Genomic DNA, 14629 nt, shown 5'->3' with positions numbered 1-14629 from the left:
TTTGAGGCCAAATCCAATTCCCCCTCATCCCTAAAGGTTCCTCACAGCCTTCCTAAAACCCCAGAAACAGACAGAAGTCTTTCCACTGCTAGTGATGTATTTTGGATCAGGTGCATTCTTGGCCTAAGGCAGAAAAATTGAAGCCACCTTTCTTCTCAGAGACATCCTTTTGTTCTGATGCTCTGCAGTGGCAGTGAGTATTCCCCCTACACTGCATGAGGAATACAGACACCAGAGAAGGGAGAATGGAAGCTGTTGGACTGAAGAATCTCAAGTACTGTGGGAAGAGTTTGACTTGGCCTGACTGGCAGATTTGCAAGCAAAGGACTGCCTGAGGGAACAGGTGAATTAGGGTAAGCTAAGAATTAAGGAAAGAGGAGAGAGAGGGACAGAGCAAGGGAAGGAAAAGAACAGGAAGGGCAGTACTTCTGCAACCATGGGATATCACAAATTAAACAGGAACGAACTGGGATACGTGTCCTGAATAATACTCTGAATTACTAAGATTTAACATTGGTTTTACCTGAATGACACTTGAAGGAAGGACATTGACTTGTTGGAGCAAGCTCAGAGAAAGCCACCAAGTTAATTAGAAGGATGGAGCACCTCTCCTGTGAGGAAAAGCTGAGAGAATTGGGATTGTTCAGCCCAGAGAAGGCTTTGGAGTGACCTAAATGCAGCCTTCCAGTGCCTGAAGGGAGCCTACAAGAAAGATGAGGCAAGATTATTTCCAAGGGCAGTAATATAGTGACAGGACAAGGGAGATTGGCTTCACACTGAAAGAGAGTAGGTTTAGATCAGGTATTTGGGAAACTATCTGTATTGTAAGGTTGGTGAGGCACTAGCACAGGTTGCCCAGAGAAGCTGTGGATGCCCCATCCCTGTCAGTGTCCAAGGCCAGGCTGGATGGAGCTCTGAGCTACCTGGGATAGTGGAAGGTGTCCCTTCTCATGGCAGGGAGTTGAACTGGGTGATCTTTAATGCCCCTTCCAACCCAGGCCATTCTGTGATTCTATGACACACAAGAGGAATTCGGGCCTCACTCTTCTAAACACAAAACTAAGTAACAAAAATAACCCACTATCTCTTCCTTGTGTTTCATTAGGGCTTGGTTTGCTTTTAAGTTTAGCTCAGAAAATTGCTTTGTCTCCTAAGCTTCAAGAAGAAACAATGGAATTAATGAATGAATGAGTGAAATGGAACAGTGGCCTATTACTTACTTTCTCTGTTTGAGTTTATTTTAAATCACAGGTTTTTTCCTGTCTGCTTTATGGAAGACATTAGATTAATCTTGCTTTATTTTACTTACTGTACTTCTTACAACTTTACATCCATCACTGATACCACTCTGGAATGAAATTCTTTCATTAGCAGCTCTGTGCACACTGACAGGAATGATTTGTGGCTTTTTGTGATAATAGATCTAAAAAAATAAAGACTCATACAGTCTTTCTGTCACTTTAGACAGTCACAGATCTGTCATATGGGAGAGATTATACATGATGGAAAGGCTTATTTACTTATGCATTAAAGGTCACATTCTTCCAGCCCTAGCCAAATCACTCAATCATGAGTTCTGCATAACAAGAACTGCTGCATTTAAATCAATAAGGACAAGTTTCCAGCAGCTTAAATGAACAGCAGCCTTCCCACTGATCTGACTGATCCATGAAAAATCTCTAAAACCAGTGAGGATGGATCTAGGTAACTGCAGTTTGCACCTCTTTTTGTTTACTCTTCTTCTGGTATGGAAGATGACAGACTCTATTTCCTTGCATGGGGTTTGTGAATATACCTGAGAGCACCTGGAAATACAGGCAGTTATTGGCATGTACTAGCTAAAGGTCTTACAGAAAAAAATATTTTTTACTCACCCTCGGGTTTTTTCAGTGGACAAGGTTTTCCCACAAATTCAGGAAGCCTTTTTCCAGCAAGCATCTCAAAGGAGCACATCAGCATGCCACAGTGTTCCAACAAGGCAGAAGACTTCCTGGAAAACACTTCTTTGGTTGGGGAAAAGGTATGTTAATTAAGTGAACAGCAAGGTACTGTTTGCAAGATTTATTTACCAGGAATGGGAAAGAGTGGATACAACAAGAAGCCCCAAAACATAAAGCTACACAGAGAACTGCTCATCACCTAAAACTCCTGAGAGAGAAAGGTTTGTGCAGCAGGAAGAATTCTAGCTGTCTGTAGGAGGCTGCTGATCATCTCACTTCTTTCCTGATTTCCTGCAGGATTCTGGGCAAGTAATTTGCTCTCTCTGTATATATCTTGTCACCTAGACAATGAGAAAATGGAGCTGCCTTGCTGTGCAGGAGTGCTGCAAGGTGCTCAATGTCAGATGTCATTCAAGAAGGCTTCACAGCTGGAAGGATCAAAAAGCCCATTAGAACTGACTCTCTTCAGCACAAGCTGCATTAAACTCTTCAGTGCTGCTCATGCCCTACGTCTGGGTAAATGTCCATAATTTAGGACAAATTCTTCTGCTTTAAGCTGCTTAATTGCAGAAAGCTTCAAAGAGCTACACTTTTCTATCAGAATGAAACTACTGAGTTTATTTTAGTATTAAATAGTTGTTAAGTTCAAGTAAAACTGGTTTGGATTTTTCCCCAAAAACTGACCAGTAAGGAGCTGTCCCTGAATACTAATTTCTAAAGCTCCCTGAGAACACCACTCTGAAGCAGAGTTATTTGTCTGTGGTTAGCAGCAAAATGTCTCCATTTTACACCAGGAATATCAAAAGAAGCTTGACAACCAGCTTGAGTTAATCCATTTTATTCATTTAGACTATTTCACTACACTTCTTTCTAACCAAGGACCTCCCCAGCTCTCCTAAGTGTATCACATACAGAGGGATTTGTGAATTCCACAAGAACCTGTGCCCTACCTGCTCCCAGTGGATGTGGCTGGGAACTGGGTTATTATCCTCACTGCAGTAACAACACAGTAAGAAGGCTGCTTTAAGCCAAGATAATCCAAGATTGGTCCATGTGTGAAGGGCCGTTTGGGGAAACTGGGTTATTTGATTGTTGTCCTTGAGGGGTGAATATTAGTCATCTAGAAACTGCAGCTCTCTAGTTTTAAAAATTATTCTGTGACAAGACAGATGCAGTAAGGAATTAAAGCCTCTGACACAGTTGTTTATGCTGCTGAAAGATCTTGGGGCAGAAGAAGATCAACCCAAAAGCCTTCCCAAGATTTGGGGGGGCACAAATGAAATAATTAGGATTATACATGGCAACCTAGAAGATACAGCCCACAGGAAAGACAATGTTAAGACCATATGGCCTTGAGAGTTTGCTTTGTCACCAGCAGGAATTACAGACATGCCAAAAGTGCTCTGTTTTGGGCCATCCCCCCAAAGGGATCCTTTTCCTTAACAGGATATATATACCCTGATATCCATGCTGAGCTGGCTACTGCCTCCAGGCTGCCTGTATGATACACAAATACTCTGTCTCCTTATGCCTGGCCTGCCCAAGGGTGTTCCCATCCCCTTTGCCACCTTCTCTCACTGTCCTGTTCTCACCCCTTCGCTCCTGTGTACCAGTGGTCATGGGTGTTGGTGACAGCACTGATTTGGGCTGGTTTGGAAGAGAAATTACCCTACACCCAGAAGGACTTGAAAAGAATGCTGTGGAATTGCCCCTCAGCTACTGAGGGACAAATCCACAGCAGCAGCACCCAGTGCTAATATGAGAAGGGATATAGGATGCTGCTTGGCTCACTGCTCTGTGTGCCTTCAGATTTGGATTTTCAAATCCTACAAAAGCTACAGTGACATGGCTTAAAAGTCATCCCATCACTTTTACATTTCCCCCTTTCACCTCAAAAATGCAATTCCCTCTACTTAGATTTCTATTGTCTGATTGAAATTTTCATCCTAGGCCACAGATTTTGTTTTGAAGGTGAAACTTACACTTTGGAGTGATACTTTACAAAGTTGCTTTCTTTGTAAGGGAAGGAAAGGAAAAGCAAAGCAGGTGTGAATCTAAAGGTACTGGACCCACACAGCCAATTTCTACCCTGCCTGACCACAGCCACAGAACACAAAGTATTATGACATTCTTGAGAATATATGTTTATGTTAATGTTACCTTTTTATCCCAGCTGATAAGGTCCTGGTTATTCCTACCACAGGAACTTTCACAACCATTACTGACCTTTCTGTGTCCCTCAGCTCACACAAAGTTGTGTAGCTTGTTGCATTCCTAGGAAGATGCCTGGGTCCTTTTACACTGGACAACTGCAGCTTTGAATAGTTCAAAATTTAAATACATACTGGCCTCTTGTGGGCTGTGTTGTTACATCCTTTACACTGGCTTCAGCACTTTCTCATTCTTGGAATAACAGGGTGATAAAACTTCAAGTATGATGCTAAAAGGAATAAACCTTCTGTAGGTCAAAAAGATACCTTTTTATTTAAAAATAAACATTACCTCCCCAATCCCAGGTTTTCTTATGATTGATTTTGACACCATTTCACAACTTTGATCAAAGGTAGTCTATGAAATGATTTAACTTTTTTTTTCCATGCTAAAATGAAAATACATGGGTTCAGGTTTCAAACAGTTAAACATTCAAAAAATCCTGCTTTGATGTTTAAGTCATTCTCCAGTGCTGCTTTCACACCTCCAGGCTTTGGCTTTGTTTATTTTAAAATTAGATATGCAGCACTTTCTCTCATTTCCAAGTCCAGCCAGTTCATTCAGTTACTCAAGCAGGGACTCTGCGCTTTAGAAAATCAGTTCACAACTTTAGGTTGGAATCAGCTTTAATCAGCTTTCTTCTAGTCCTTAATAAGTCTAAGATTCTGCCACATTTCTGCATATGGATGACTTCATTCCCAATGGGAAGGGAACTTTATTTACACAGCTAAGTGTATTTAGCTTTTTTTAACTTCACTTGTGTTGACCACAGCATTGCTGACATAGTGCAGGAGATTGTTTTAGGTGGATAAGACCACTCCATTCTGCAGGACACAAACTACCTATCTTGCTTGCAACAAAGGCTTAACAAGGTATAGTGGCAATAAACTGCTTAACTGACATCACTTGATTTCTCTTTGGAACAGAATGTTGTGGTTTACTCCATATTTATGTTAAATTCAGTTTAAAATGGAGTCTAGTGCAGGAGGCACCTGGGTTATGCTCTGCAAAGCACAGGAACTGAGAAAACCAAAGAGTATAACAATCTAGCCAACTTCCACAGGCTGATGGGAATAAATTTATGGGTAAACTCTGGAAAAAGCAATGGACACCCCAGCCTCCCATCCCCCTCCAGGAATATACCACCTTTTCCTGATGATTTTTAGGTGATTTCTGCTAGTCTAGGAAAGAAAGGGGAAGGTGAAAAGTTTAACAAAAAACAAGAGAAAAACAGTGCAGAGGCTGAAACATTGTCAGCTTTTCCAGTGAGCAAAAAATACCACATTGAGACAGCCAAAACAAACATATGCTGTTTCACAGGCTAAAGAAGGAATCCAGCAAGGCAGACACTCTGTGCTTGCTTGTCTGGAACTCGTGTTCTGTTAACACAGATCAAATCAGAAGTGTGTGGAAATGGGACTGGTCACGTTGTGAAGTAGATAAGGTGTTACTTATTGCTTGTTTAATAAATGCACGAAGAAACCAACCTTCACTTATGTCTTCAGTATTCTACACTTCAGGAACAAGAGCTCAACTTAGCTGCAGAGCAACCTGCTTTCTGGACTGAAAGTTGTGTTTTCCCCAGCAAAAACCAAAATACTGCCAACACAATCCAATTCCTCCCACCTATCCAAACTGACACCCTGACCTTTGTGCTGCCTGTGTTTGCTTTCTGTACTCATCACAACATCCTAAATACCAAAAAGACAACAGTGGATGTGGTAAAACCAATCACACATGGCTTTCCTTCTTTTGAGATAGAAGGAGTCAAAGCTCATTTACAAGAGGAGGTTTCCATTGTGCATTATCAGTTTTGATTTACTTCCTGACATGTTTTCCTGTGTCCACTTCAGAGGCAAACAAGCTAAACATGCAAAGGAGATCTATGAAGGATTTTCCCTCTATGATCCATAGAAATATTGCCTTTGGCTTTTCAGAGGAAAGTTGCACCTGGCGCTGGAAATAGGGGAGTTAAGGTTAGACTAATAAAAGCTTTAATTCAGGCAGATACAACTTTTTCTCAATGGAGAAATGCCATTATTAAGATGCACATAACTGCAGATTTATACTCCCAAAATTCTGGGGTGAAGATCTATGCAGAAGAGACTGAGGCCTCTGAAGGGTGTCTAGTAAGACAGGCTCTGTCCAAGGAAAGAGATGATTTTTGGAAAACACTGGCTATGAACATATTGGGTTAACAGTAGTGCAGGAAAGTGATTTATTTAACTCTATTTAAAGCATAAGCAGCAACAGGCAGATAAGAGAAGAACCAAGATGGAACACAAGTTGAGTAGCATGGTCCTGCAGAGAGAAAGGGCCAGGAATTGCAATACCCAAGTCCTTTGCCAGACTGTTTAAGCTTTATGTTCTCAAATGTTCAGAGCCATATTGTCAGCTCTGGTGCCAATATGGCTTTTAATTCTGAATAAGTAATTCAGTCTCTCTCTTCATTCAGCTTTGTTACCATCTGAGTAAACCTGACACTGCTGCCCTGCTGGATATTACATGGCCCAAAAGCTTGGGCAGCTCTAATCATAACCCCTTCTGTGACTTTCACGCCATGCCACAAGAATGTAGCATCTGTTGTGTTCAGGTGCTGGAGCCTCATCTCTATCAGTGCTCAAAGGAGATTGGATTCTTCTCTTTCCTTGCACGTAAAGGAAGAAAAGTTAATTTCTTTGGAATATGTGAAATTCACGTTGAGGCACTAGAAATCAATGCTTGTGTTGCCTAGAGCATGCAGATCTTTGACTGCCTGTACCATATGCACAAAGCTGCAAATGCTGCTTTCATTCACCTATTTCTTCCGTGCTTTTGAATGGAGAATTTTTTTTAACTTGCAGGGAAAAATCTTCCTTGAGCTGCCCTACTTTATCCTGAGGTAACAGTCACTCTTCCAGACACCAGGAAATACTCATCTACAGACTTGGCAGAAGAAAAAAGGTTATCTCCAGGGACTTCAGAAAAAGTGTTTTGTTTTTTATCCATAGCAAATCTATAAGGCATGACCCCCTATGTGCAAGCTGCACAATTCCTCTTCTGAAGAGACAGCAGGGAAGTGACAGGAACCAAGGTCCTGTTTTGCCCTGTCTTCATTCTCAAGTCCATTTTGCAACTGCAAATTCACATGTTAAGATTTTTCCATTGTAGACTAATTATAGAAGAAAAGTCTAGAATAAATAGATACTTTTGAAAGTCTTGGAAGAAATGTAGCTCTCTTCCCTACATGACTACTAGGTAGTTGACATTTAAGAATAATTTGACTAAGTCATCTTTATCTTGATCCTTAGAGAGCGAGTCGTGCTTTATCTGGGGACAGCCCTTACACTCAAGTGCAATCTTAGTTTTTGTTTTTACATAACTTTGGCATCTGCTGATCTCAGACTACCTGCATGAGGACAGAATGTGCCATTAGTCTGTTAGCATGACAGAAAGAGGAGCAGGATAAAGCTGCTTATGTGTGGTGACCAAATTGACCAAACGACCAGCAAACAGCCAAGGCACTGAGCTAGGGCTCTGCCCTGTTCCAAGTGTGAAAAAGGTTATCAAACAGAAGACATCACAGTTGGTTCTAAATAAAATAATCTCATGTTTGTTATATTTTTACCCACCTGGAGAGAGGAATTCAGTCCTCTGGGAAACAACTGTGTTGTAGGTACTAATGCTCTGGTCTCTGGTACAAAGAGTCCTGGGCTCTGAGCAGGAGAGAGTGGATGAAGTATGCTTGGAATTTTCATTTAATAGAGAAGGAGTAAAAAGACCAGCCAGAGACATAGCTTAGCTTAGCTCCTATTGTCAGCTCAGTTTCAAACACACTGATTACAGAAGCAGCAGCCCCACTCATCTCAAGTGCTTGCACACGGCCAGAGCTCCTTCCTGCTAATCTTAAGCACTTCTTAAGACTACCTCTGCTGCCAGAAGAGATCAGAACAGCTGATAAAATGTCCTTCAGATCTCAAATTCTATTAAAAAAAAAGGTAAAGAAAAAAAGAGACAGAAATGTGTTAATTACGATAAGGCCAGAGAGTAAATAGGAGGATTAGCTCCAAATATGTTAGACAAAATAACACTTTTAGAGGCATTTGAATATTTTGATCCTGACCAAGTGGTATTACTCTTGCCTGGTATGAGGTGTCAGCAGTGCAGCCCTCATCACCAGAGCATACAACAAGGCTGACATGTGCTTTGTAGCAGTGAATTGATGCCAAACAACCTGATTATATCAAAAACCACACTCTCAGGACATTCCACACATGTAGAATGGGAGTGGACAGCAGGCCAGATTTCCTTCATTGTTGTAAATCATTCATTTCTACTTGAGTCAGTGAAGCACTGCCAACTAAGACCTGCTGAGGATCTGTGCAAGGACCTCAAGGTCAGTATCTTAGAGCCCTTTTTACCTTGCTTGCCATAAAGTTATTCTCTTCTAGAAAATCTCCTTGTGCAGGAGGCAATTTATACATTGAACTTACCTCCTATATGCACACTGCCCTCCAAGCAACAAGCATTCTTTAGCAGATGCATGGGAAGCTGATGACAGAGCAAGTAGTTTTATTCACTGAGTCAGTTTTGACTTGGAAGGGCACCGAAAAGCTGAAAAATATTTACAGGGAGTTCCACTTTCAATATTAACCAGAATATCAATGGTTATTTTGTTATTTTAAAGGAGTGCTTAGATGGAATAGTGTTACTCCTTCGAAGAAGTTGGTAGCACAGAGAATATAACTATCAAGACTTACATAAAACTAACAGTCATGTTATGCTCAAAAGCTTAAGTTTATTGCTCTCTTTAATGACTATCACCAGTATTTTAAAAAAGAATGCCAGTTCTTTCTGCTAGCTTCTCACTGAAGGAAATATTTTAAATACAGCAATAAAATCAAGTGGTTTAAAGAGAACACATTTTGCCACACATTCATGCAAACCCTGCAGACAGGATTTTTACAGGTTCATGGATACAGAATAAACACAAAGATGTGTACTGAAATATTGGGAAACTTTTTCCCCACAGTGATGAAGTTGTAGGCGTAACATTTCAGGCCTTACCCTGCACCTGCTGACGTCAATGGCAAAACATCAGTGGGAGCAGGATCAGCCCTTATTGTTCTGAGAGCTGCTTTACCTTCTCCTGATTAGGAAGTGCAGTAAATTCTCAGAATCTTCTGTACTAATAGAAGCAGTGGGTTTTGGTTATTGTTACAAATAGAGAGAAGCAAATATATATTTTTAGTAGGTCATCAGAGCTTCTATTCACAAAACACTCATCTTTCATGTTAAGGATCCTGTGTACCTCCATTTTTCTCTGCTCAGTGAAGCACTAAAACGTGTGCTCACCTCTAAGCATTAAACACAAGCTACAATCTTCCCAGCCTGATTGAAGTCTAAACCAAAAAGCACAGGCAGCAGTCTGTATTATTGGAAAAGGAATACTGTTGCCTGGACCAGTGGTTAGAACGGGCCAGTTATTGTCTAAATTTGGTTTGAGGGCAAATTTCTCACAAAGCAGCCAACAAGTTCACACTGATATTTCTTAAGCTGCCTTTAGGATTTGCATTAATTTTAATAGGCACTGGACACATGGTTACCCTCAAAGCTTTGAAACAAGTATAAATTCATAGAATAAAAGTGATTGTATTATTTGATTGTTAATAAAGATGAACTAAAAAAATTTTCTCACCTGATTTTGAATCTCAGATTTCAGGAGAAATTCTATTCTATGTAAAAATAGAAACTATTGGCAGAAATACAATATGTTTGCCGGACTAAGATGCCCAAATATTGACAAAGAAAAGGCAAAGCACGAAGCATTTATGTTCAGATTAATGTCTACTTAGATTCACCCCACTGTGATGATACTGGGGTACACTGCTGGTAAGAATTCGAGGCAAGAATTTGACTCACGTCATTGAAATCTTGTTTCCCCCTTAGTTCTGATAACACTGGTAGTGGACTGCTTCAGAAAAAAATAAACAAGCAAACGTGATGTGTGAAACATCATTTCAATGCAAATCTACTTGAGTCTTTCAATGCAGAGGCTCAGAAGGTTTACGATACACACAGTATTCGGTAATTTTATATGTAAAAACAATCAGAAAGAGGCAAAAATTTACTTTCAAGCTTAGTCAACATACGGCACATTTCAGCATGACAATTCAAAAAGTTTCACACTGTATTTGTATATATTAGCAATGACTTTTAAAAAAAGAACAAACTGAAGACAGTGGATTTTTTTCTGTTTTTTTTCCTTGCTTTTGTAACAAATGAAGCTACTATAATTATTTACAGTATAAATAAGCCTTTTTTGGTGAAGATTACGTCCTGTCACATATGTTTAAGACAAGATGTACCTCAGCTCTTTAATGTCAATGCAAACAAGAGCATAAAAGCAATATCAAAGTAAAATAATATCTTTCCAGCTAAGACAGCCAGGTTACCATGTGTCTCTTATCAGATCTGAAATATATCTGAGCGCAGTCAAAAGTTCTCCTGGCTTTAGCCTTTAGGAATATCATGAACACTTATTCTTCTGCTGCTCTAGAAAGCTGCTTTCCGTACAAGCTCATGACATGATGCACAAATTGATACTGTTCACAAGTCTGGATCATTCCTCCCCTGAAAGGCAAGAAGAAAAGGGGAGGGAAACAGCAGTCTTATTACTTGCAAACACGTGAGGAAATAGCACAGCTAACATGAAGCTTGTGCTCCACACCAAAGGTCCATTCCAAAGCTTTCTGAAATGAGTGAGAAGTGCCCTTTGACTGTAACCAGCTTCAAGCCTGACCTCCAGCTCCATTTGAAAGTGTCTGCTGAGCAAGGAACAGAAGGTAGTGAGAACAGGAATGGGCTTTATATTCATTTTCCTTGGCAAAGGCTCTCCTCCAGGAAAGCATCACCATCATCATTTACTCTTATCGTACCTGAGCACCTGTACTCCAAAAACCCTTCTCTGAAAAGTAATTCCCACCTCAAAGCCCTAGAGAGATAGATGGGAGCAGGGGAATAAAGAGGGGAAGCAGTTTATCCAAGACTTCACTGCTGCACTAGGGACTGAATGTGGGACCAAAGAGGGCCAGGACAGGCCAAGCCACACCAGCCCAGACAACTGATGCTGTTTTCCCATTCTGCTATGAGGATTCTTTCCTCTGGGTGACTCCACATCAAGCTTTTCCAAGTTAGCCAGAGAACTAGGGATGGCCATCGGGATTTTGGAGCGCACAATGTTACTTCAGAAAGGACAGCTCAGATTTGTAACTGAGTTGAGTGCTATGCACACTCTTATAGCAAAATATCCCTCAGCACAGTAACCTGTTTTGGTTCAGCTTATTTTTCAGCTTTTAATGTTTTCTTTAAAACTGAAAACCTGAAAGGAAATGCAAGCAGGAGCAAAAGTAGCTTGATTTTCTGTGTGTCATTATCCTATGTATTTCTGCAAGTAGCATATTAACTAACATATAAACACTACAGGGGGAGACAGAAATGAACAAAACCAATCAGGATGAAGTTGTTAATTTTAAGAAGATTCTACTAACATTTGAAATTTTGCTAAGAGTATCATTGAAAGTGATATGATCTCTTGACAATCCATTATGAAGGCAATTAAAATTATATCTGAAGCTCACAGAAAGTGTACAGAGAATTGTGCCAGCACTGGTGCTGATGCACAGATCCCAGCAGTGTAGTGCCAAAAGGAGGCTGAAATGACAAGTGGAGCTGAGAAACATGGGAACCCACGGGTGACTGGAGCCAACCAGACTGTGTCAGTCTGAGGAAGAGCATATGTGGTGCATTCCCTTAGAAACCTCACCAGGGAACATGAATGAAAAGCTGCTTCCTCTAAGCCAAATGGGTAGCAGACTGCTAGCACTCTCCTTGGGGACAGCCCTTTTCCATGGGGTCCAACTTAACCATTATGGGTCACACAGCAGCCATACCAGTAAGGGGGAGATGAGCAGGAAAGACAATCTTGTCCTTCAGCCCAGCCCCTTGCACTTATTTTGTTAAGCAGCTGCTTGAAATAACACTTAACAATGAACAGGGAAGGGCAGGGACCTATTCTCTAACCTCTCATCATCTAGCAAAGGTGAGAAACACACACTGTGTTTCTAAAAGAAAAATTAATTCCGAGCTGAGCATCTCTTCCCCATCTGCTCTCCTTAATACAAGCTTACAGTTGATTTGTTTCTGAGTCCCTCTGTGCTCCACACAGCACTGAAATATATCTATGTCAGACTGCAACACACAAGGAACATTAGTCATATCTGACAATTTCTCCCCAAGAAGTTCCATTAACAGTGGGGTTGTACCCTGAAGTTGTAGCAGCAGAAGCACCAGGGTGTCCACTGAGATTCAGACCACAGGAAATTATTTTCCTTTTTATCCAGTTTCCTGCTATGTGGTGGCTTCCTCCCTTGCCACACATATGCACACCATGACATGTGCTTGCTGTCCAGGCTTTGGAACAGAATTATGTTTTCACCCCTCTTTGCCACAGAAACCTTTGAAATCTAAGTTGCATTGTGGGCAATGATAGCAAATGTCTCTCAGCACTGTGGGAAGGATGCAGGAACGATTACTTCCTCTCCTTAGTCATAGTAGGTTATTTTAGGACCATCTGTTGGCCACTGATGCAAGGCCCAGTGAACAGAACTTCTCCAAGGGATTTGTGAGGGAATGAAGGGAAAAACCCCTTTGTTCTCTCTCATGGGTACATGGCAACCTCAAAGGTGGCTCTCAGGCTAATGCCAACCTTTCTATTTCTGTGTAAAGCAGGGAGGTCTTCAGACATCTACTCTGGCCTGCATTCAGCCCTCTTTCCCCAAGTCCCTGGTGACTCCTTACCATCCTAGACAGTAATGATCAGGCAAGAGGAGGAGACACAGTCTTCCCTCTTACAGCTGCTTGGACACTGTCTCAACCTCTCATGCTACTTCTGAAGTCCCATGGAGATTCTGGGGGGAGTTAATAAAAATGAGAGTGGGTGGCAGCATGACTTCCAAGAGACTACAAGCCCTATTTTTCAGTCCTTGAAGAAATCATGCTTTTCTGTAGGAAGGATGGTGATCTGCTTTCCATCTTCAGTATTTTACCCCATGACATTTAAATGGCTTTTATCTATTCCATCCCACTCCTGAGAGCTACATGGCAGCTCCAGAGGCTCCTGCAGTCTTCCTTTTCCCCTATGGTGTCCTTTAAGTATGATTTTCCTTCTTCAGAGTCTTAAAGTGACTGCCAGTTCCCCTTTCCCTTCAAAGCTAGCATTTGCAACTGGCCTGCTGTATCACAGACATTTGTAAGCAGGCGCCTTCAGCCTTCATTTGTGTGGCAATTTTCCTGTGTAACATTAGTCACAGAGACAAGATATTTCACATCCAGACAGATATTTAACTGGACCATGGATAATCAGCACTTGCTATTCATAATCTGGTTTTCTTTTTCTCAAGAAGCCTTCCCTTGTCTGGGCTAAAATCCACTGAAACAGCCAAATCTCTAAGCCCTTGCAGGTCCCTGTCTATCAGAGCCTCAGCAGGGCAGCAAGCATTTCATTTTTTGCCTCCCACTGAGCATAATTTCTTCTCTGAAATAAAGTTCAGCGTGGGGTTGAGGTTCTTTTTTTTTCCCCTCAGAAAAATCTTTGGTATGTTTTTCGTGACATCTCTTCCCCCGACTACATTTATCATGATCATTAGAGAGAGCACTGAGACATGTTTTGATGGCACTTGAAACCAGTGGGAGAGGAAAAATAACATCTCTGGTACAAAATTCAAGTCTGTTTACTTAATAATCAAACTCAAGGTGGTGTGTTAAAAAATGCTTAACTGGAAACCATTGAATTTGTGGAGATTTTCACAGCTCCTTTCACATGTCTGCAAACACTCCAGGTTGTGCACCCTCCTTCCCCAGAAAATGTCTCTCCTACCATGGCTCACAGCCATATGAGATAAATTTTCATTACTCCTTCTGGGAGAAAAGTGATGATCTGTAGCTCCGAACTTAAGAAAAGCAGATCTTTGAGCCTTTGCTTCTGTATGAACAAATGAGGCCAACTCCTCAACTGGTAGAAGGTCACCCCTTGCTTCATTGAGATGGACAGCTTTGCAGACTTTGATGCCAGCTGTGAACCTAAATCAACTCTAGGACTGTTCAGTAAGGTTCACTGCTCAGGCAAAGACTACAAGTCAGAGGAATGTTCTCTCTTGGCCTCCACTAAGGTTTTTTATTCTCCTCTCCTTATTTGCTTCTTCTTAAATAAAGGGGAACTGTTACCATTTTTGCTTTTTAGTTTTCTGGAAAGGAAGGAGGCTTTCTTACCTGTCTAACCGTAACTGGCAGGTTGTTCGCAAAATGTCAACTATGCCCTCGTTCTTCAGCTGTTTACAGCAGACACTTGTGGCAATAAAGCAGCCAGTCCTCCCGATGCCTGCACTGGGGAAGGCAAGAGCAGAGAGAGGCAGTGGAGATGTCAGAAGGATTTTGGAACT

The 14629-nt window shown here is 41.3% G+C and overlaps 1 protein-coding gene and 1 long non-coding RNA gene across 18 annotated transcripts in view; both read right to left on the bottom strand.

Annotated features, from left to right (window-relative positions):
• LOC139590317 (uncharacterized) overlaps positions 1-8495 on the bottom strand; it is a 40752-nt gene extending 32257 nt beyond the window's left edge. Inside the window, exons 1-2 of the long non-coding RNA XR_011679299.1 lie at positions 1875-8495; positions 524-702 (exon numbers count right to left, since the gene is read on the bottom strand). This is a non-coding gene — a long non-coding RNA (uncharacterized lncRNA). The remainder of the gene's footprint in view (positions 1-523; positions 703-1874) is intronic.
• Positions 8496-8908: 413 nt separating this feature from the next.
• The window catches only part of PTPN5 (protein tyrosine phosphatase non-receptor type 5), a 77692-nt gene continuing 71971 nt past the window's right edge, over positions 8909-14629 (bottom strand). For all 17 annotated transcript variants that reach the window (XM_071427794.1, XM_071427788.1, XM_071427782.1 and 14 more), the window contains exons 13-14: positions 14460-14573; positions 8909-10763 (exon numbers count right to left, since the gene is read on the bottom strand). In XM_071427794.1, the coding sequence (XP_071283895.1) occupies positions 10670-10763; positions 14460-14573 (208 nt within the window). In that variant the 3' untranslated portion in view covers positions 8909-10669. The remainder of the gene's footprint in view (positions 10764-14459; positions 14574-14629) is intronic.

Source organism: Agelaius tricolor, unplaced genomic scaffold (genome assembly GCF_023055355.1).
Source record: "Agelaius tricolor isolate 1412-34295 unplaced genomic scaffold, bAgeTri1.0.p SCAF_5, whole genome shotgun sequence".
NCBI classification, from domain to species: domain Eukaryota; kingdom Metazoa; phylum Chordata; class Aves; order Passeriformes; family Icteridae; genus Agelaius; species Agelaius tricolor.
The sequence above is the reverse complement of the archived record's forward strand: the minus strand, read 5'-3'. Positions and strand labels throughout refer to the sequence as shown.